Consider the following 23,569-nt stretch of genomic DNA (forward strand, 5'->3'; position numbering starts at 1 on the left):
AATAAGTAAATTACGAGTAAGCAACAAACAGCATAGAGAATGTAGTCAGTAATGCTCTAATAATGCTCTGTGGTGACAGAAGGTATCTAGACTTATCATGGTGATCACTCTGTAATATGTATAAATACTGAGTCACAGTGTTGTACACCTGAAACTAATACAAACAGTATCGTAAGTCAATTATACTTTAGTTTTAAAAAAAGGATCCATATTACCAATATGAGGAATGAACAAGATATAGCACCATTAGCGAAAAACGGTTGATATTGAACTTGGCATTACACAATTTGATTGTCACCTTAAAAAATAACAGATAAAACAAATATAAAGTTTTTCAACTTTTTCCCCTAAAGTAAGAACAGTTATATTGAAAAATTTGAGGGGTTTAGAGAAATAGAGATAAATACTTCCCTAAATAAATGTAATAGAAGCAGCTAAGTTTGAGGTAATTATTTTGGAATTTAGCTACAGCAATTTTTAAACATTTAACAAAGAAATAACCCAGAAAAAAATGGGTGAAGGTTTATTTCCTAATTGATTTAAATTTATAGTTTGAGATTTTGTCTGCATTTAATTTTTTAAAAACTTATTTTCTTTTAATTTGCTTTCCACCTGAGGGTTAGTACAAATGACTCCAAAAGGTAGGTTTTTTAATGTACTCAGCCTCAGTGTTCTATTACCAATTTATAATTGGTAGAAATGTCTTTAAATTACTTTAATGCTTTATAAATGCATAAAGGGAAGAACAACATTTATATGATATAAGTAGCTTTTTAAGAATTATTCACTTGAAAATGGCCATATAGTCTCAGTGATAGAGAAAATTATGAATAAAATTTCTCTTGAAGAATGAGAGTACTCATGAAGTTTCTATAGAATGATGCCCTTAGAATATGTATATACTGAGGGGGGGCAAAGATGGGTTTACAGTTGTGAGTATGCAAAACACAGTTTATTCTTGTATTACTATTTATCCATTATTGTATGATGTATCTGTGTCACAACTGTAAACCTACTTTTGCCTTGTATTAAGTAAGCTAGCTTTCTTTATGAGAAAAAAATGATCCAGAGTGTAATAATAATAATGTTAATACTACTTGCATATCTATTTCTCCTCTGATTCTTACATGACCTGGAGAAAAAAATAACATTAGGAGTTACAGTATAAGAATTTCAGTTAATGTTTTTAAAATATCTATTATATATTTTATAGCAAAGACATGGCATCTTTTTTTTAGGTTGTTTTGAAAAATCCAGTAGACACACATCTAAATCATGTTTGCCATCTTTTAGTTGCAGAAAATCATAAGTAAACAGGATGACTTGAAGACTTTAACTAATGAAACAGAATGTCAGGTATGTGCAGACAAAGTAAACATTTCCAAACAGGTATTATATTAGCTTCTCTGTTGTGTTTGTTCAAATAAATATTCTCAAATAATTGGGAAAATTATCAGTAGCTTATTTTTCTGAATATTTTAAGTAAATGTGCTCCATTCATATGCTGTAGACTTCAAAATGTTAACAAGAGTATGTATATAGGGTAGAATTTTCCTGCTAGTTAGCACTTCTCCCTGAGTCATGTGTGCTTATCAGTTTTCTGTGTAATCTTCCGGAGCTATTTTATGCATATATATAAATAACTAAATATACCTATATATCTTTTCCCCACTTTTATACAAGCAGAAGCATATATACTACACATTGTTCCACAGTCTCCTGTTTTTTCTTAATATGAGTATCTTATCCTTTTTTAATGGCTCCATAGTACTTTGTTGTATGGATGTAACAATTTATGTAACTATTCCCCTTTTGAAAGATGTTTAAAAATATCCAGTGTTTGATATTACAAATAATGCTACAGTTAGTAACTCTGTGACTATATCATTTTATATATATGTGTGTGAATGTATATGAGGCTAACTTCTCAGAAATTCAGTTGCTGGATCAAAAGTTCTGAACATTTCTAAAATTTATTTTACTGCTTAGGTCCACCTTAAGTATTTTGAGTATTGCAGCCCTCCTTTTTTTCTCCTGCTTAAGCAAAGATGATTATAGAATATTGTTATGCATAGTAACAGACAGAATGACTACCTCTCTCTTTTCCACCTTTGTTGTCATTACAAGAGTCTTTTGTGGCTATTATCCTGGGCTACAGGATCTATTTTTGTTATTGGTTATAATTACTTGAAATTATTGTAACATTTTTTGTAGGAACCAAAAGTGAAAGAACCTGAAATTAACACAACCCTTCAGATACGTTTCTTTGGAAAAAGAGGAGAAAGAAAACTTCATTATAGAGAATTTCGAAGGTAAATGTGAGTGTTTATATTCATGTAGGGAAATTTTAGAGATAAGAACTGAAGAAACACCTGAGTATGGTTTACCCTTAAACAATGCAAGTTTGAACTGCATGGACTCACACATTGTTCAAGGGTCAACTGTACCTTCTTACTCTTTAAAAAATTTATGTGGTGATACTTGTCCTGCCTACTTTACAGAATTGAGTAAATGTAAAAGTAAACTATAAATATAAATTCTAATAATTAACTTTATAACAATCTAATAACAGAAAAGAGACAAGCTCTAATTCATGCAAATATTTTCTTTCCTAATCTATTTTTCCCCTTTGATTCACATTATATTGTTTCCCCCGAAATGAAAGATCTGAGGTAGACTTGGGCTCAGCTATTCAAATTCTGGAGGTTGTTGACTGTCCCCCTGGTGGAAGAAATAGCCCAACCAAGTTTAGGGAAGAGTATCACACAACAGACCCATTGGCACCTTTCTTCCTTGGCCCTCAGACTCACTGCTACAAACATTTTAAGCTCTTGCTCTAGGCCAGACTTGGCTTAGTGGAGGCTTCAGAAACTGCAGATAACTGACATGGGTCCTGGAAGTCTTCAGTTCCAACTGCAGTGCTGGGCACAAGGGCACAGCCTGCCCATATCAGCCTCTGGGCTCCTTTCTACCCATGATGAGGTAGAAGGCCCTCTGCTAAATTCCAGACCAAAGTTGGGATTGATTGGGTTTCCATCTATAGGAATCTAAGTGATTAGCTGTAGCTGGTCTGCCCACAATTTGGTGCTTGGGAGCTTCTAGCAGCCCAGCACACAGCCATGCTTCCCAGCTCGCTGACCTGGTATAAAAGCTTGATAGGGTTTGCAGACAGGAAGATAACAGCCCGTTCACTCTGCCATCCCATCCCACCCCTAACCAGTGAACCTTCATACATATCCTGTCACAAGGGCCAAAGGCCTGAGTTTCCACCCCCTTCCCAGCATTAGACTGGCTAAGACAGGGTTCAGATCCTGGCACCCTTACTTGATCTCTGACCTAAGGCAGTGTGCTTAACTTTTGGGGGTCTCAGTTTCTTCATAATATGTGTATATCACCCTAATAGTTTAATAACAATGTGTCCAAGGACAGTGCTGGCTTGTATAAATAAACCCTCACTCCTGGAGATTCCAAGCCACTCAAGTCTGCAGCCTGAGCAAGAAAAAGGAGCCTGGTTCACTGATCCTATTGACAACAGCTCTACCAATTGTTAATGCAAGTTTTTATTTGACTGTATATACAGTTGAAGCTATTAAACTTTGTACAATATATACAATTTCTTAAAGAAAAATCTGAGGTGCTACTGAGAGCTGGATGAGACAGTGTATCTGAAGCACACAGAACATAACACGTGGTCAGCACTCAGAATGCATGCTGAGCTCCTGTCAATTCGATATCTGTCAAAGACCTCTCACAGCTTGTTGCCCAGGTGCCAGCAGCTTCCTGAGGCTTCTTTCAGTTTGCATTTCCTCAGCTCTCTCTCTCAGGTAGCTTCTTCAACATGGAGTGTCAATGGTCTCTTTCCCAAAGAAAACTAATCAAAACTAAATTTAAAGTATAACTTTCTTAGTGTCTTTTTCTCCTTGAAATGACTACTTAAAATTCAAAGAAACGGGTTTTGGGTTTTGGGGGTTTTTTTAAGTTAAAAAAAAAGACAGTTAAAACAGAGAACAGGACACAACTTTTATTTTTTTATCACAGATGGCCAATATTTTCTTATTTTGTTAACCAATTTTTTTATTTGAAAGTTCAGTAGTTTTTAATCGTCATTTAAGACAGAATTTTGAGGCCCTGGCCAGTTATCTTAGTTGGCCTAGAGTATCGTCCCAGTACACCAACGTTGTTAGTTCAATTCCTGGTCAGGAACATACAAGAATCAACCAATGAATGTGTGAATGGGTGGAACAACAAATCAATGTTTCTCTCTCCCTTCCTCTTTAACATCAATAAAACATTAAAAAATTAAAATAATTGAGAATGTATATGAATTACATACAGGATCTCTAGTCTTTAAAAACCTTCTGGAAATAATGCTAGCAATGGGATTAAACTTGTTCCAAGAAATGCAGTTACAGAGCAATAATAGTACACAGAGCAAAAGATACTGATGTCAAGTTTAACAAACAGTATGCCAGACTTCTTGTCATGCATTATTATTGTAGAAACTTAAGTAAATTTAAATTGTTCATTCATACAAAAGAATGTAGAAATTGCTTGGGCAAAACATTTCTTGGTTAAGTGTAGACTTTTCACTTAGGAAAAAAACAATTATTTTAAAAGTCTGGCCCTCATTGGGTGGCTTGGGTGATTGGAGTATATCGTCCCATACACCAAAAGGTTGCAGATTCAATCCCCATTTGGGGTGCATGTAGGAGGCAGTTGATCAACATTTCTCTCACACATTGATGTATCTCTCTCTCTCTCTCTCTCTCTCTCTCTCTCTCTCCCTCTCCCTCCCTCCCCCCCCTCCCTCCCCCTCCCTCCCCTGCCACCCTCTCTCTCCCTGCCCCCACTTCCTCTCTCTGGGGTCAATAAACATATCAGGTGAAGATTAAAAAAAATTTTTTAGTCTGCTTTGCACTCCAGTAAATCAGTAATTTTATTTAAATCTCCAAGTTAAATTTCACTTTACAAAATATTGATGTTTTATCTAATCTTTGGCCATGGCAAAAATTATCCCCCATTCATAGGACATGAGAAGAAGTACCATCTTACCATCTACTTTTCCATCCTAAACTTTGATATACACTGACTGATAATTTACAGAATATTCAGTGCTAAATGAGCTTATTCTTTGGTGCTGCTAATACACAATGAATTTAATATAAGAAAAAAAATCAGGACTATCTTGTTTGCTGTCATTCTTCAGAATAGTTTAGTCAGTGTAATGATACACTGTTACTCTCTATAGGTAGTTAATTTTCTCAATTTTTCAGTCAGGAAAGGAACTCATATTTGCAAAATTGATAAAAATTATCAACCCAATGTTGTCTGAACTCAGTGATTACTAAATAGATAAAATAATACGTATTGCAAGAAAAAAACATGGCAGAGGGAAAATTAGCAAGAAAAGAGGGCAAAAAGGTAAACAGGCAAAATTGTGAAGGTTTTTTAATCCAAGGTGAGAAGGGCAGAGAACCACAAGAGTACGGTGGTGTCAGATCAAGTGGGTAGCTAAGGAAATCAAAGGAAAGCAGGGAGGTCAGTTAGCAGCTAACTGGCTGATAGAGGAAACGGAGTCGTGATTAGACTGAGGTGGTGGGAGTGGGAATAGAAATGAGGGGAGGGATCCAAGAAGTTATTTCAGGGAAAGAATTGATAGTAGCTGGAGATAGGAGAGCATGAGTGGGATAGAAGTCAGGTAATGCCAGTTTCTGAGAGGAACCAATGAATGAATGGGATGAGCCTATTCACTGAGCAAGTAAGAAGCGTTTGAGGAAAGAATATGACTTTAGCTCAGATATTGTAAATGGGAGTAGATGCCAGATTTCAGAGGGTAAGGAAAGAAGTAAGTCTTCTAAGAAGGTTGACTACAAAAGAAGAAGAGAAAGCAGGCACTAACAGATTGGGAGTATATGAAAGTTTTCCCCCACATGTTAGATAATGATGTAAAGAGGAAACAATACAGGAACGAATCAGAATGACCAGAAGCATAAGTTTCCTGCAGAAGAGGAAACATAGCAATAGAGGTGGAATACAATGACTGGTGGATAAGTTAGCCATCCTCTTTTTCTGAGTGCTATCACATTTCTGTAGTGATAGCAAGATAACAAGAATTTTCTGAATAATGATTTCTAACTCCTCTCAGAAGTTGGGGCAGGGTCATCTACCAAAGACAAACAAAGCCCGTGGTATAGATTTGTAGAGGATGTGGAGGGCTTGAAATAGCCACTGTGTAAACTGAAAAAGAGCTTTCCTTTTTGGCAGAGGCTGTTGGAAGGGTTGAGGGCCCAATAAAGTTGTAGACAGTGAGTTTATGTTGGTACCACTACGTGCAGCTATGGTATGGTTTTCAAGTTACACTTAAAGAAGACTATCGAAGCCCAAGGGGCTGTGAACTTCCCTCTCAGGACTACTTTCATTGTGTCCCATAGAAGGAACTTTTACCTTTTGTGACAGCATGGATGGATCTGGAGAAAAAGAAATACCAGTCAGAGAAAAATAAGTAAAAGAAGCCAGTCAGAGAAAAAGAAGTACCACACGATCTCACTTATATGTAGCATGTAATGAACAAAATAAATTAACAAGCAAAATAGAAACAGAGGCATGGATACATGGAACAGACTAGCAGCTGTCAAAGGTAAGAGAGGAGTGAGGATTGGTTGAAAGAAGGTAAAGGGATTAGTCAAAGAACATATATGCATAATCCATGGACATGGACAGTGAGAGGTGTGGGGATTGCCTGAGGGAGTACAGGCCTGGGTGGAGAGGGGCAAAGAGGGCAAATATGAGATAACTGTAGTAGCATAACAATAAAATATAATTTAAAAAATTTTAAAGCATTAGACATGCTTAGAAAGTAGTAAGTTGTAGTGTTTGAGGTTAGACAAACTTGCGTCTAAATTCTGATTTCATCACATGATCTTGAAAATACTATCTAAACCACTCTAGTCAAGTATTCTACTATACAACACTAGTACAAAATCTATAGTATATGACTGTGAAAATTATGATTTACATTTTTTTTAAAAGCCCAAGGAACAAGAGAGCAGCCAAAGCAGTGGAAATCTGAGTCTGGGCTTGAGTAGGATGAAAAGGGAAAGATAGTTGCAAATATGCTCAGTGCCTTACCAAGCTACTGTCTGTCAAGTAGTTACTTACCATGTGCCTGGCATGTGTTTAAGTGTTTCGTGTGTATTGTGCCTATCCTGAAAACTTGGGACAGGTAGTCTTCCCTTTGATGGCTGGACTTAATGACATTAAGGGCACTTGTTCCAGGGTCATAGAGCTCAGAAACTGAAGAGGAGATATTTATACCCATGTTTGTCTTCAAAGGTATAAGAGGTCACAAAGTTTCTAAAATAGTCCGACAGGTCCTTGGTGGGTGAGTAGGTGCTCCACAGAGACAGGCACATTAAGTAGATACTGGCACATCAAGAGAAATTAAGCAGTTAATGAGCAAGCATGTGGATAAATTTGTGATTTGGAAGTTGTTTTTAGCTTTGTTTTTTTGTTTTGTTGTTGTTTTTACTTTTACAACTAGTCATAGGATTTCCCAACGGAAATACCATTTAGCCATCTAAATAAAAACTAAAGTATAATTTAAGTTCTGTCTCCAGGAATTTCCTTGTTTATTTATTGTTATGAAATCAACAGATAAGTTAAGTGTGAAAATTCAGTTCTTTATCAGGATACGTATTGTTCAGGGATGCTCAGTCAACTTAGGCAGCTATTGATGGTGTTTACCCCTCTGTAACAGTGCTTCTGCTTTGTTTTTACTGATTCCTTTTCCTTTTTCTCTCCTACTTTATTTAGGGCCTTTTCTTGTTCTGCTTTTCATTCTTTCAAACTCTAATGATGGTTAGCCTTAGAAATAATGACCAGAAGTAATCACTGAGTTTATTTCTGGTATGGCACATTTGACCTTATTTTTTTTTTCAATAAATTGTTAAAGCTGAAAATAATTCTATGACTTATCAGATATATTAGGGAAGTAGTTACAAAGGAAAGAAAAATGGTCTCAAGTTTTGATACTGATGTACTTTTTAGGACTGGGATTATTTTAGCTTCTCAAATACTACTTGTTAATAGAGGGTGTTCTAAATTCATGAAGTTTTTTCATAGAAGCCAAGGTAGTGTGCTGGTAAGTATATCTTATGCTCAGCTCTTAGGGAGAACCACCTAGACTGGTAACACTTAAGATTAGTGGCGTGAATACTCCAGCAAACTCATCTCAGGCTGCCTCATGCAAAGCAGAGGAAGATGACATATGCACAGGACACGCCCACAGCTCCAGTACACAGGGCCTAAAACACCATCCGAGGAGAAGCAAAGTTTCCCAGGGCTTCCAGTTAGTCCACTAACTTACAAATTATTAAATGTATTCAGAGTACATCTGGTGGCCTTGTGTATTACAAATTATTCAATTCATATATTATGTTCAGTATCATATTCTAGATTTTCATGTCATAACAAGTTGTATATATTAGACTTAGAAAGATTATTATTATATAATATAGTTATGTTCTTCAAAAGTAGTATAATTAGTAAAACAAAAGTAGCTTCAACCAGACACTGTATAGCTTAACAGCAATTAGGTTTATAACATTTCAGCCTTAGACCCTAAAGAAAAAGGGAAGGAACCAGTTATTCATGTTCCTTTTTTATAAACGTATTTTGATTATACTATTATAATTGTCTCATTTTTCTCCCCTTTATTTCCCTCTGCCCTATACCCCACCTCCCACCATCATTCCCCCACCTTAGTTCATATCTATGGATCATACATATAAGTTCTTTGGTGGTTTCTACATTTCCCATACTATTCTTAACCACCCCCTGTCTATTTTGTACCTACCACTTATGCTTCTTATTGCAGGTATCTTTTCCCCTATTCTCCCTCCTCCCACTCCCCACTGAGAACCCTCGATGTGATCTTTATTTCTGTGAATCTGTTCCTATTCTAGCTGTTTCCTTACTTCATTTTTTATTTTGTTTTCTAAGGTTTGGTTGTTGATAGTTGTGATTTTGTTGTCATTTTACTGTTCATAGTTTTGATCTTCTTCTTTTTCTTAGGTAACTCTCTTTAACTTTTCCCATTAAGGGCTTGGTGATGATGGACTCCTTTAACTTGACCTTATCTGGGAAGTACTTTATCTGACCTTCCATTCTAAATGAAAGCTTTGCTGGATAGAGTAATCTTGGATGTATGTCCTTGCCTTTCATGACTTGGAATAAATCTTCTTTCCAGCCTCTTCTTCCTACAAGGTGTGTTTTAAGAAATCAGCTAATAGTCTTATTGGAACTCCTTTGTAGGTAACTGTCTCATTTCTCTTCCTGGTTTTAAGATTCTCTCCTTCTCTTTAATCTTGGCTAATGAGATTATGATATGCCTTGGTGTTTGCTTCCTTAGGTCCAACTTCTTTGGGACTCTTTGAGCTTCCTCAACTTTCTGGAAGTCAGTTTGCTTTGCCAGAGTCGGGAAGTGCTCCTTCATTACATTTTCAAATAAATTTTCAATTTCTTGATGTTTCTCTTCTCCTCTGGCACCCCTATGATTCAGATGTTGGAATGTTTAAAGTTGTCCCAGAGGTTCTGAGGCCGCTCCTCTTTTTTTTTTATTTTTATGCACTCTTTTGAGTTCTTGTTTCTTCATTCTGTTCTGGTTGAATGTTCATTTCTTCCTTCTGCCCCAAGCTGTTGATTTGAGTCCTGGTTTCCTTCACTGTTGATTCTCTGTGCATTTTCCTGTATTTCACTTTTCATAGCCTTTACTTTTTCCTGTATTTTGCAAGCATACAAAACTATGTCTGTGAGCATCCTGATTACTAGTGTTTTGAATTCTTTGTCTGATAGGTTGGCTATCTCTTCGTCACTTAGTTGGATTTTTTTCTGGAATGTTGACCTGTTCTTTATTTTTGGGCCATATTTTTTTGGCTTGCACACGGGTTACTTTGTAAGGGGTAGAGCCTTAGGAATTTGCCAGGGCAGGGCAACCCAGGTTTCTGCTTTGTGGCGCTGTATGGGGGGAGGGGTCAGAGAGAGAACAATGTTGCTTTCTCGGCTCCCAGCTGGCTTTCAGTCACTTCCTCCGCTACCCACAGACAAATTGGGCCCTTCTGGTGCTGACTCCTGGGTGTGTGGGGAGTGTGGGTTTGTGTATATTCAAGGACCCTGTGGGCTCTCCAACAAACTCTCCTGTGAGGCTGGGAATTTCTCTTGCTGCCTCATCCCCAACAGGTTTTTTCAGTCAGAGGTTTTGAGGCTTTATTTCCCCATGCTGGAACCCTGGGTTGCATGGTCTGTCTCACTCCCCAGTTGTTCCTCCTGGTTTATCTTCTCACAAATGTTGGACTGCCCACTCCGTCAGCCGCATCCTTGCCTACCTAGGTCATCCAGCCCACTGCCTTTTCACAAGTCCTCTCTGCCCCTGGCTGCCTGTCTCTGCCCCTCCTACCAGTCTGGATGAAAATTTCTTCTTAAACTCCTTGTTTGTCAGACTTCCTTACAGTTTGATTTTCTGGTGGTTCTGGTTATTTCTTTTTTAATTTGTTATCCTTTTGGTTGTTCAAGGAGACAAAGTGTATCTACCTATGCCTCCATCTGGGTTGGGAGTCTATTCCTGTTCTTATACTATATTTTCTACTTCCCTGTTTCATTGTACATTTGTTTGCAAGTAATGCTTTACTTTTTAAAGCGTTAAAGTAATGCTTTACTTTTTAAACGGTCCTAATAAGAAAAAATTGAATGTCACCACAGTACACAATACAACAAAGGATGAAGTGTATCAGTAGATTTTGTTCAGTCCAAATTTGAAATGCTTCAAGTTTTAGATAAAACTTTAAACCCTAAAGAACACAACACTGATAAATATATGTATTGAATACATTCAGATTCTGACCTACCACAGATAGAAGCCTAAAATTAAACTCCCTTCATGCTTCTAAGGTGTGGGGGACAAGTGACAGCTTTCCTCCCACTGAACTGGACTGGACTCCTTTTCACCCCATGTGTATTCCCACCAAATTGTGACATGACAGAGTACAGATCATTGAACATGTGGAAAGGTGAGTAAGGAATTTGCAGTATGTTAAAACTCAGGGAGATAGTCATGCTTTTCCCATGATTTAGGTTATAAGTAAATCAGCACTTCTGTGTTCTTGTTCAAAGAAGGTATATTTTAAACCTGATATTCTTTCAGCTTGTACATTTCTCAGAAGGCTGTTGATGACAGTTTGATCCAAGTGCTATGTATTTCTTTTCATTTATTTTTATTGTTGACACCATTACAGATGTCCCCATCCCCCTGCCACATCTGCCTCCACCCAGCCCCTCCCCCGCCCTTCCTCAGACCATCACCACCCAGTTATCTGTGTCTGTGAGTCATGCATATACATTCTTTGGTTAATCCCTTTACCTTCTTGCATCTGGTCCCCCCGCCCCCTCCCTTCTGAGAGCTGTCAGTGTGTTCCACGTGTCCGTGCACTGAATGGACAACAAAGCTGTGGTACATTTACAAAATGGAATACTACACAGATGTAAAAAGGAAAGAAATCTTAACATTTGTGACAACATGGGTGGACCTGGAGGTTATTGTGCTAAGTGAAATAAGTCAGAGAAAGACATATGCCATATGATCTCACTTATATGTAGAATCTAATGAACAAAGTAAACTGACAAAACAGAAACAGAGTCGTGGACCATTTGTTTTTATTTTTAAAAAAAGACTTTTAAGTCACATGGACATATGTTATTATCCAAAAGATTATAAATACTTTCTGGTAAATCTGTACTTTTGATGCAAAGCCATTAATTATATTGATCAAATTTAGTATCTGAAAAATATGAGGAACCATCAGTTATGATTAACATTCTAAACAGTATCCCAACTGAATTTTAAGTTTCTCTGATTATAAACAACCTACCTATATTAGAAAAATATTGTTTTTTTATACATTTTCATTTTCTCTGGTTGTATCAGAGCAACATTTTACTAATTTTTTAAGTCTAAGTTTGTCAGAATGTAGGTTGCCAAGTGGAATTTGCACAAACTCAGTATAGGGAGTCAGATTAAAGCAGGTGTTAGACTTACCCAGCTACTGGACACTCTGGTCCTTGCAGTCCTTGCCATGGCATTTATGCTTTGTGCAGCTCACAGAGGTGCTTGCACAGCCCCATTGATGGTGTGACAGGTGAAAGCCACTGGCCACTTCTGTCAGCTCTGTACTTTAACATTTAGGTTTATGGAGAATCTACAGACGGAGGTCCAAGAGATGGAGTTCCTTCAGTTCTCTAAAGGCTTGAGTTTCATGAGAAAAGAAGACTTTGCAGAGTGGCTCCTTTATTTCACTAACACTGAAAATAAAGACATTTATTGGAAAAATGTGAGAGAGAAGTTGTCAGCAGGAGAGGTTGGTATGTCTTTTTGTTATGCTTGTGATGAACATGAACTAATATGGTAGGCATATTTATATAATTAAATAAAGTGACTTCCAAACTATCCAAGACTGCTGCTCTCTAGTGTTTAAGTATAAAAAGAAGTACAAAAAGTACGAATTCTGTATATACTATTAATTACTAATAAACTGTTAACTAAGAATCAGTATAGCAGCCGTGAGTTTCGCATTACCAGTAAAGTCAAGATAAGACAGGAATGTCCACTGTCAATGCTGTCACTTCCTGTTGTTCTGGAAATCTTAGGGCAAATCAACAAGATTAAAAGTATGAAAATGTGAAAGGAAGTGACAGTTATATTTGCATATGATGTGATTATATGCCTAGAGAACCCAAGAGAATCAAATGGAAAACTATTAGAAACAATAAAAACTAAATTAAATGCCTGTTACAATGCTAATGCTATATCAGAAGTAGCTGCCCTGTATAAAAATTCCAGGTCAGAAAATGTAGTACCATTATGTGTGTGTTTATGTATGTGAAGTGCATGAAATGATAATTGCCAGATGGTTAATGTACAGTGGTGAGATTTCAAGGCATTTTTACTTTATGTATTGTTTTTACTACATTATTTTAAAAAATTTTTTTTGAAATGGGCATGTATTTTCCTATAATTTTAAAGCTATTTTTAAAGCTATTTTTATAGCGAGGAAAAATAATAAAATGTAATGAAGATCGCATCTATAATTGCAATAGAAATATATAACAATTATAAATTAACTACAGATATGTGGAAACAAACTTTAAAGTTTTAAAGGATGTGAAATAAAATTTATCTGATTGTAGAGACATTCCCTGTGACTGAATAGAAAGTCATAGCATTATAAATAAATACAGTAGTTCTCCTTTAGTCTGTAAATGAGATGGTCATACTAATCCCAACAGCCTCTTTACTGCAGTTACAAACTAACCCTGAAATCACTGTGGCTGACACAAGGAAGGCTTGTTTCTTGATTGTGCCACATCTCCAGCATGGCAGGTGGGAGACCACCCATGTGGTGCTCAGAGACCTAGACTTTGAGGCTCTGCCGTCTTGGAGCTCCACCACCTGAAAACACCATTTTCAGAGGCCAGTGTAGAAAAAGAAAGGAGTGAGTCATGTTCTGGCAATTAAATGTTTTGTCCTGGAAACGTGACCACCATTGGCTACTGGCTAGACTGATCACATGGCTCAACCTAACTTCAAGGAGGCACCAAAGTGTGATCCTTCTTCTGTGCAGGAATTATGAGAGAACAAGACACTGCTGAACAATATGGGTTTCAATAAAAAATGCCGCAAAGTTTTTATATGAAAAGAAATTCTGCCCTGGCTGGTGTAGCTCAGTGGATCGAGTACGAGCTTGCGAACCAGACTATCACAGTTCGATTCCCAGTCAGGGCACAAGCCTGGGTTGCAGGCCTGTTCCCAGCAGGGGACGCATGAGAGGCAACCATACATTAATATTTCTCTCCCTCTCTCCTTCCCTTCCCCTCTAAAGATAAATAAATAAAATCTTTTTTTAAAGAGTCAACTGTTTGTTTAAAAAAAAGTTCTGAGGAGGCAGGGAAATATAATTTCCTCAGTTTTGCTGTCAACCTAAAACTACTCTAAAAAAAAGTGGTCTTTAAGAGAAAATGCAAAGATATTAAAATATATCATCAAGTATTTGTAACTAAAACAGTTACAATTATTTTGATAGGCATTATTAGTTGACCAGAGTAAAAAGTCCAGAGATAGAGCCAAATACACATACAAAATTTAGTTTATGTAAGCTATTATTACAAATCAGTTGGGTAAAGAAGAATTATTAAATGTCATTAGAACAATTCACTGGCCATCTGAGAAAGAAAATAAAGGTTAAGTGTCTACCTCATTCATTACTGTAAAGTAAATTCCAGATGGATCAAAGAATTAAATGTTAAAGAAAAAAAGGAAACTGAGTAAGAATAGAAGAAAACTTGGAAACAATCATCTTAGAGGGGGGTATACCTGTCTTTCTAAGCAAACCCAAAAGCTTTAAAGAAAAAATTTATGAAATTACTACCTAAAATTAAATTACTAGTAATTTAGTAATTACTATATTACTACCTCAAAAGTCTGTTGACTCCCCTCATCCCCCCCAAAATTATAATCAAAGTCAAAATTACAAATTAACAAAACGGGAAATATTGGGATCACATGTAGTAGACCAATGTCTCTAATTTATAATGGGGTCTTAAAAACTCAAGAACTATGAAGTGTCTGACATTTTACCCTATTAAATATATAATGCCATGATAAATGGCACAATGGGAATTTCAATATAGGTCCACCTAACTCCAAAACTCACTGCTATATGTCTACTGATAAAACTAAGGAAAGCTAGGAGGTAGGCCACTCAACAGGATGTATTAGTATTCTCTAGCTGCCATTAGTACCACAGACTGGGTGGCTTAAACCACAAACTGATTTTCTCACAATTTTGGCAGCTGGCAGCCAAAGATCAGGATGCTGGCAAGTTTGGTGTCCGATGAAGCCTCTCCTCCCCACACACAGAATGAGAGCACTCTGGTGTCTTTTATCAGGACACCAGTCCTATCAAATTAGACCTCCCATCTCAAAATCTAGTCACATTGGGGGTTATTCAACACCTGAGTATTGAAGACTCTTATGACCTCTCATCTCGAAATATAGTCACATTGGGGATTATTCAACACACAGGACAATCCCAAGTCTTGCACTGCACAACTCCTTTCACACGGTATATAGTCTGCAATCACACCCAGTGCCCTGGTAATAAAAAAAAGTTATTATCTCAGGGTTCATCCTAATATGTAAAATCTATAATTTTGTTACTCTGCATTTCAAACTTTTTAATAGACTTGCTTGGAAAGATAGGAATTCCTAAGCTTTATGATAGAAAAGAACACTCACACTTATTTTGTAAGATTATTTAATGTAACTACAAAATTGTAATAAAAACTCCCTTTTGTTTTATTAGAGTATTAGTCTGGATGAGTTCAAGTCATTTTGTCATTTTACAACCCACTTGGAAGACTTTGCTATTGCCATGCAGATGTTTAATTTAGCTCATCGCCCTGTCAGACTAGGTAAGTTCTGTGCATCATTTAATTTTTATTATCTCTTAAACTAGATGATACCAACCAAGGTGCCAGTTAGCAGTAAAAACAATGGACTGGCCTTTACTTAATTCATCGAGGTTATTCCAGATTTACAGCACAATACTTACATTTCACAATTACTCTGCTTACTTTTCCCTGAGAGGGAGAACGAAATGTCTAAATACTTGTGTTTGAAACATTGGTTAAATTAAAATAGCCACTTAAAGTTACCATATTTTACCATGTATAATGTGCACTTTTTTGCCCAAACTTTTGAGGGGAAAATAAAGATACACATTATACGTGGGAATAATGAGCCTATGTATAATGTGCACAAAAATGTGGGTCTGCATTATATACAGGAGTGCCTTTTGCCCAGTACTTTCGTGGCGCTTGTCAGCCAAATTTATATATGAATATATTTTACGTATATTTTTTGTTTTTGTTTTACTGCCCATATAGTTAGTAGTTAGATTTATTTTTAATTCTCAAATTAAGAAAAATTAGATTAATTTTACTTAGACTGTTTCACATGGTGAATTGGTTTATGTTTTCTTTTTTAGCAGAGTTTAAGAGAGCTGTGAAAGTAGCTACAGGACAGGAGCTCTCAAACAACATTTTGGACACTGTCTTCAAGATCTTTGATTTGGATGGCGACGAATGTCTTAGTCATGGAGAGTTCCTTGGAGTGTTAAAAAACAGGATGCATCGAGGTTTATGGGTAACAGACTTTGAGTGTTTAAATAACATGTTTACATGTAATTAAATGTAAAACCTAGAATTGGAGGAAATGTGTCATCTTAAGTAGAGTTTTCATAATTTATAAAGAGATCCCTGCAGATGTGATCTAACATTTTTCTTTGCATTTTTCAAAAATTCGAATCTGATCAGAAACCAATACTCAGAAATCATAGCCTAGAATTTACTTTGGGCTTTGCAGTTAGACACACCTAGTTTCTTTTTTTAAGATTTTATTTCTTTATTTTTAGAAGAAAGAGAAGGGATGGAGAAAGAGACGGAGGGAAAAATCAGTGTGAGAAACATTGATGGTTGCTTCTCATATGTGCCTCAACTGGGGACCAAACCAGTGACTTTTTGCTCTATGGGAAATCATCCAACCAAGCCTCACCAGTCGGGGCAAACACACCTAGTTTGAAATCCCAGCTCTCTCACCTGTTAACTACCAAAACTTACAATGCCACTTAATTTTTCTGAGCCTCATATTTCTCATCTGTACAATGAGGAAACTAACTAACAGGATCTAGCAGAAAGTTATTATGAGAATTAAGTGTGAAAAACTTAGTATCATGGCTGAGACACTTACAATTGGTGTTAGCTATTACCATTATTCACTCAAATTCACATATTGGCCTATAACTGGGACAGATGAAACCCAAAATTTATTTTAGATAAGAATCTGCTAGAACTTCTCTCAGAAAAGTAGTTTTCAGGTTGGAAACCTGGCTCTGGACAGGGCCACACAGTAAGTAAGCAGTTAGGTAAGGACAGAGGATGAGAGAAAGAAAATATGGTGGTTTTACAAAAATAAATCTATTTATAACTTAGAGAAGCACATTCATGTCCTGCCACAAACACAGGCTTTGTAGTCATCCAATACTTCATGGTTAATAATCATATTATTGGAAATTAAACCAACCTTTGCAGTTAACAGTTTAATATACCTAGAGTCTCTACCAATTCTCAGAATGTGTTAAAGAGAAGAGCTGAAAATGAGCAGTAGGAATTGGACACACACAGTCTGAAGTAGACTCTGCTTCCGTGTGGCAGGTTTCCAGCAGTGCTTTGCCCCTGTGCGCACTAGAGTCACAGTTTTGTTGAACTTCCACTTTTTTGATTAGTTGAGAGAAATAATAACCACACAGTACTTTTTAACTCAGCACTTAAATGAATTATATTCTTAAGGTTTCTCATCAAATATACCGTGACCTATAGTTTCTTTTTAATTTTATCTAAGGTTAAATCAAACTTTAGGCTCCTTTTTAGTCCACACATATTATAAAAGGAGAAAATATTAAATAATTATATTTTAAAGCCAATATGTAAAAGAAGATCAACCAAAGTTTTCCTATTCTTATGAAGAAAGAATCTCCAATCACGTATCCATTCCTTGGTTACCCTGTGCATATTCTTACATCACATTCACTTTTATATTTTACCTTACTGTACAGTGCTGTTGCAATCACCTTTTACAACATAATCCATCTCACATATGTTTTGGAGGAGTATGGGAAATAAACAGTAACAATGCACATGTGAAATCATGGTTAACCTTCAATAAAATAGCCCCTTAAGTTTTACTTTTGCTTAACAGGTACCACAACAACAAAGTGTTCAAGAGTACTGGAAATGTGTGAAAAAAGAAAGCATCAGAGGAGTAAAAGAAGTCTGGAAACAAGCTGGAAAAGGTCTTTTTTAGGAAAACATTGCTCCAAAAATCAGAATTTGAGATTTTTTTAAAGTACCAGATGTTTATCTTCTTAAGTCTTCACTAATTTCCTTTGTAATACAAAGATGCCTTGTATTGCTTTCTGATTCAATAACTTCTCAACAAGATTTCATTAACAGACTTAGTAAAAAGAAAGTACACTTTTATGAAAACAGATACTGGATCCTGTGAGGAAGCCTAGGAATGAAGTAATGCTTTGTACTATGATACAGTGGAAAACCTAGTTATTCACTAATTTCTTAGACACAATAGCACAATATGCTCTCTGGAAGGATCCACAATAACTTATAGAAACAAGTAATTGATATAAAGGCCAGTATCAATTCTGTAAGTCCTTATGTTCCTAGAAGAGCAAATTAACTTAACGTTTAAGGTTTTCTCATGTGTATCTTATATCACATAAACTTCTTGTACTTTTCATTTCAGTGAGCTGTATCTTAGATGTCTTTAAAATAACATGTAAATTTCACCATTGGACCTAGAATAAAGTATATACAAAGATGCAAAAATTACTGAGGTGTGTTTCATTTTATATGTGTTATTTGAAAACCACTTTGTTTTTAAATGTGAACACTCTCATCCCTTGCCAGCCTAATTAGTTCATATTCTTAAAAACTATTGTAATTGGGAGAATCTTGATCATAAGATCAGGATCTCTTGGGATTTATTGGGTTGTAGATAAATGTTTTAAATGGCCCTAGAAATTAATTGGCACTAAATATAAAATGATATAAAATTACATCATTTTGAAACATCTCAAATAAGTATTGTAAATATTAAAAACATGTCTGACTTCCTGAGTAAATGGCTGCTTTCAAGACTAAGATGGGAATGCACAAAAGGAGCCTGGGGCACCTTATGCTCTAGGTAACGAAGTGCTCAAAAAAATAATGGGGGACATGTCAAAGGACAAGGGCCAACCTGAAGAGGCAGCCCCTAGCCAAATCTAGTACAATTTGAGCATCAAGGTCATTAATGTCAATAGTGACTTTTAACTATTAGATAAAATACAAAGTATGATACTACACTGAAAATTTATCAGTTAATGGGGCAAGGGAAACCTCTCCTTTATGGTTGTTAAAGGGAAAGGCCTGAAATATTTTAAATGTTCTTAATTAGAAGACTCTCATTGTGTAATGCTTGAGATTGACAAGTGGTAAGAACTTCATTCATTAATAGATAAAGGGGAAAGCAAAATGTGGTAGTTTATATATGATAGAATATATTCATCAATAAAAAGAAATGAAATTCTGACACAGGCTACAACATGGATGATCTTAAAAACATTATGGTAAGTAAAATATAATCCAGACACAAGGACTAATGTTGTATAACTCCATTTATGTAAGTACCTAGACTAGGCAACATTCTAGAGATGGAAGTAGATTCAGTGTTACCAGTGGCAGGGGAGGAGGAAGAAAGGTGATTACTGCTTAATTGTTACAGGAATTTGGTTTGGGGTGATGAAAAATTTTGGAAATAATGTGATGGTTTTGCAACAATGTGGATGTAATTAGTGCCAGTGAATTGTACATTTTTAATGGTTTAAATGGCAAATTTGTATATATATAATATATATATATTATATATATATAACACAATTTTTGTACCCTTTATATGGGCAAACTATATGGTGTGTGAAATACATATTAATGAAGCTATTTTTAAAAAGTGTGTAAGACTTCCTGCCAAGATGGAGGAATAGGTAGACACAGTGTGCCTCCTCGAACAACCAAGAGAAGGACAACAACAAATTTTAAAACAAAAAAATAACCAGAACTACCAGAAAATCAAACTGTATGGAAGTCTTACAACCAAGGAGTTAAAGAAGAAATTTTCATCCAGACTGGTAGGAGGGGCAGAGACAAGCAGCCAGGGGCAGAGAGGACTCGTGACAAGGCAGTGGGCTGGAGGACCCGGGTGGGCCAGGAGGCAGCTGGTGGAGTGGGCAGTCCAACATTTGTGAACAGATAAACCAGGAAGAACAACTGGGAAGGAAGACAGACCATGCAACCCAGGTTCCAGCATGGGGAAATAAAGCCTCAAAACCTCTGACTGAAAAAACCTGTTGGGGATGAGGCAGCAAGAGAAATTCCCAGCCTCACAGGAGAGTTTGTTGGAGAGACCCACAGGGTCTTAGATTGTCCACAAACTCACACACCCCACGTACCTGGGAATCAGCACCAGAAGGACCCAGTTTGCTTGTGGGTAGTGGAGGAAGTGACTGAAAGCCAGCTGAGAGCAGAGGGGAATAAAAGGGAGAAGAAAATGGGACAACTCTAATAGCATAATCAATAAAATATACTTTAAAATAAAATTTAAAATGTATAATATAGATGAGGTTAACCAATGGATGATATGTTGAGAAAAGAATATTTAGAAATGTCAAAAGCCAACCATGTGAAATTAAGTATTCCCTCCACCTACAGCATTTTTAAAGAAATATTTTATATTTCCATTTTTACTTTTGAAATGAAATTAATAGCTTTACACACATTTTTTAAAATAACCTAAAGCATTAACTTATAAATTAAAGATTTTATAATAAAGTAGCATGTAATCAATATGTGTATGTTTGGCCCTATATTAGAAGATAAAAAAACTATATATTTCTAAAATACTTTCTAAAGTCAGTACCATCTAGGATATACATGCAAATAAAGCAAGTAAAATCAGAAAACTAAGCAGTTAATGGAATTTGTAATCCACCAAGGGAAAGTGAGGTAGTGAGTGAGCAGGAGATGGATCTAAGTAGCTAAAGAAGACATTTGCTCACTAGTAACCAAAGAAATGCAAATTAAAAGGATACCAATTTTTGTGTAACACACTGGCAAAAAAAATAGAAATTTGATGATATTGAATGTTCAAGTAGACAGAGAGATGGGATCTGTCTTGAAATGCTGGTTAGCAACCTGACTCACCCTGTGACTCAGAAATTTTACTCTGAGATATATGCCTTCAAATAAAGGCACACAAATCTACATGAGGGCATGTACAAAGATGTTCATCCCAATATTGTGAATGTGCATTGCAAATTCTAGGGTAACCACTACAAAAGTTAATAAATTTAGTTTACTTTCAAAGGCTTCCCATAACTATCAAATATTAAGCCTTATCCTGGCCTCAAGGTCTGCAACTGCCTCTGACTTCCCAACCTCACCTCCTATCCCTCTCCTTGCCCAGTGACCATGGCCATCTTTTTTTACCTGGGGCCACCACAGCCTCAAGATGTTTGCCCTTGCCATTCACTTGACCTTTAATGTTGTGACCATGGGTCTTCCATAGGACTCATTCTTCCATGTAATCCAGCTCTCTGCTCAGTTACCCTTGTTAAAGAGACCATCACAGACCAATCCCATCCTCTTGTGATCTCTAGTCACTCTCCATCATCTTACTCTGTTATTCTTCCTAGAACTTTACCCACCCCCTAACACAGTATGTATACATGCATATAGATATAAATATATATATGTGTGTGTGTGTGTATATATAGCCTTTAAAGCTTTATTAAAAAACTTTAAAGAAGACCAAACTAAGTGAAACAAAATGCCATTCTGTGTCACTTCTCTCCAAATTAATATAAATGTAGAAACTAATATTCCCAGTAAAAGTTCTAGCAAGATTTTACTGTGGAATTTGAAAAACTGATTCTAAAAATGCATATTAAAGGTCAACAATTCACAGATAACTAAGACAATTTTGAAAAAACTATTGTATTAAGGCATTAGAAAGGTATGTGAATTAAAAGAATATAGCATTAACACAAACCAATTAAGTAGAATGTATGTCACAAATCCTTTTATATATATGAGAATTTGGTCTCTAGTTGAACTGGCATAAAAAATTGATGGTGATTGCAGGATGTGGTGGAGGTGGAAGAGAGTATAAGGGTGATGAATTGTAATGGAAAAAATACAACTAAAAAGAAAAACATAAATGATAGCCCTGTCACAGTAGTTCAGGTGGTTAGAGCATCGTCCTGATACTTCAAGGTTGCAGGTTTGATTCCAGGTCAGGGCATACACAAGAATCAACCAATGAATGCATAAATAAGTGGAACAACAAATTGATGTTTCTCTCCTGCTCTAATGTCAATTTAATTTTTTTATTCAATGATAAAGGATAGAACATTTGTTATATTTGTAAAATTGATGCACTGTATAGAGAAAGATAACTGAGCTTATATTACAAAATGAACTCCTAATGGTCTTTAAAGCTAAATAGTAAAAGCAAATCTATAATGCTCAAAAGAACTTACGCCTTCATCACAATTTTTGTAAAAAGACTTCTAAAAATGTCATTGACCAAACTAATTTCACAAACCAGTTGCAAGGTCTGAACTGCAACTTTTATTCTATCTCTTCTTGGTATATTTACATCCAAGAGCAGGATCGAGTTTCAAAGTGAGGGTGTCCAACCCTGTAAAAATAAAATAGATGCAGAAGAGGCTATTATATTTGATATACATAACAATGTCAACCAATGGTCATTGGTGCTACTTTAATGCCAAGTAGAACCTCCAGCTTCAGGGTTCAGAGAAGAAAGAAGGAAACTTCATTCAGTGCAAAACAGCTCAATTGTGATATAGCACAGCTGTGAGGAAACCCGGGGCCAGGCCCCTTTCTGGCTAGAGAGCTCTGCTCAGCTCTGCTCAGCGCTACTCCACTCTGCTCTGGTCTGCTCCATCCTGTGTCAGCCTGCTCTGGCCTGTGCTGGTCCACTCCACTCTGCTCTCCTGAGACATCTTTGGTATTTCAGCTCAGCCAGGGAGATGTATTTTTCAATCTCCAGTGGAATGAGAAAGTGTGCTTTCCAAGTCAGAGGGCAGCTGGCTTACAAAGACAGAACTCCCTGCTCCTGGTCCCTGATTGTTCTATCGTAATGCAAATGAGGACTCCAAATCCTCACAGTTTGGTTCATCCAAAGACAGTGTCCTGATTGATCAGAACAGAGCCAGTCTAGTTGGTTGGAGTTTTGCAGCTCCTATTGGATGGGGCCCATCTCAATCCTATTGGCTAAAATATGATTCCAGGAACTCCTTTATAAGGACTTGCTCAGATGGCAGCAACACAGCTCAGGCAGGCAGTCAAGTTCAGAGGTGGGTCGTTCAGTGCAGGCTTCTTCCTGAAGTGCATTTTACATGAGAGGCCTCTATGTAGAAGTGGTTGCTGGCTCTGTTTTTTAAAATTTGAGCCCACTTAGTCAGCAGGAGTCCATCTTAGTAGATGTCTTTTTTTGTCAAGGTTCAGAACAGTATATATTTTTAATTAGGCTATTATATAAAGAGAGAATCCTATCTTATTAGGATTTCCCTTCCATAAAAGCTGAGCATTTTTTAAGGTGTACAACATGATGATTTAATATAAGTATATATTGTGAAATTATTACATTAAGTTTAAAATCCATCACCTCACGTTTACAATTTTTTTCTTGAGAACTTTTTTCTCTTTTTTTTTTTTGTTGTTTAAATACAGTTGTCTCCATTTTCCTTCACAACTCCCCCACCCCACCCCAGCTATCCCTACCTCCCACCCTAGATCCTACCCCTTTTGGTTTTGTCCATGTATACTT

The 23,569-nt window shown here is 36.4% G+C and overlaps 1 protein-coding gene across 4 annotated transcripts in view; it reads left to right on the forward strand.

Annotated features, from left to right (window-relative positions):
- The window catches only part of MICU2 (mitochondrial calcium uptake 2), a 97,557-nt gene extending 79,047 nt beyond the window's left edge, over window positions 1-18,510 (forward strand). For 2 of the 4 annotated variants that reach the window (XM_037037085.1, XM_037037089.1), the window contains 6 exons: window positions 1,294-1,356; window positions 2,215-2,312; window positions 12,236-12,407; window positions 15,411-15,519; window positions 16,095-16,252; window positions 17,864-18,510. In XM_037037085.1, the coding sequence (XP_036892980.1) occupies window positions 1,294-1,356; window positions 2,215-2,312; window positions 12,236-12,407; window positions 15,411-15,519; window positions 16,095-16,252; window positions 17,864-17,968 (705 nt within the window). In that variant the 3' untranslated portion in view covers window positions 17,969-18,510. The remainder of the gene's footprint in view (window positions 1-1,293; window positions 1,357-2,214; window positions 2,313-12,235; window positions 12,408-15,410; window positions 15,520-16,094; window positions 16,253-17,863) is intronic. The other 2 variants (XM_037037086.1, XM_037037087.1) reach the window with 2 other exon arrangements.
- The last annotated feature ends 5,059 nt before the right edge of the window (window positions 18,511-23,569 follow it).

This window comes from Sturnira hondurensis, unplaced genomic scaffold, assembly GCF_014824575.4.
Source record: "Sturnira hondurensis isolate 20B ecotype Veracruz unplaced genomic scaffold, ASM1482457v3 Scaffold0022910, whole genome shotgun sequence".
Taxonomy (NCBI): domain Eukaryota; kingdom Metazoa; phylum Chordata; class Mammalia; order Chiroptera; family Phyllostomidae; genus Sturnira; species Sturnira hondurensis.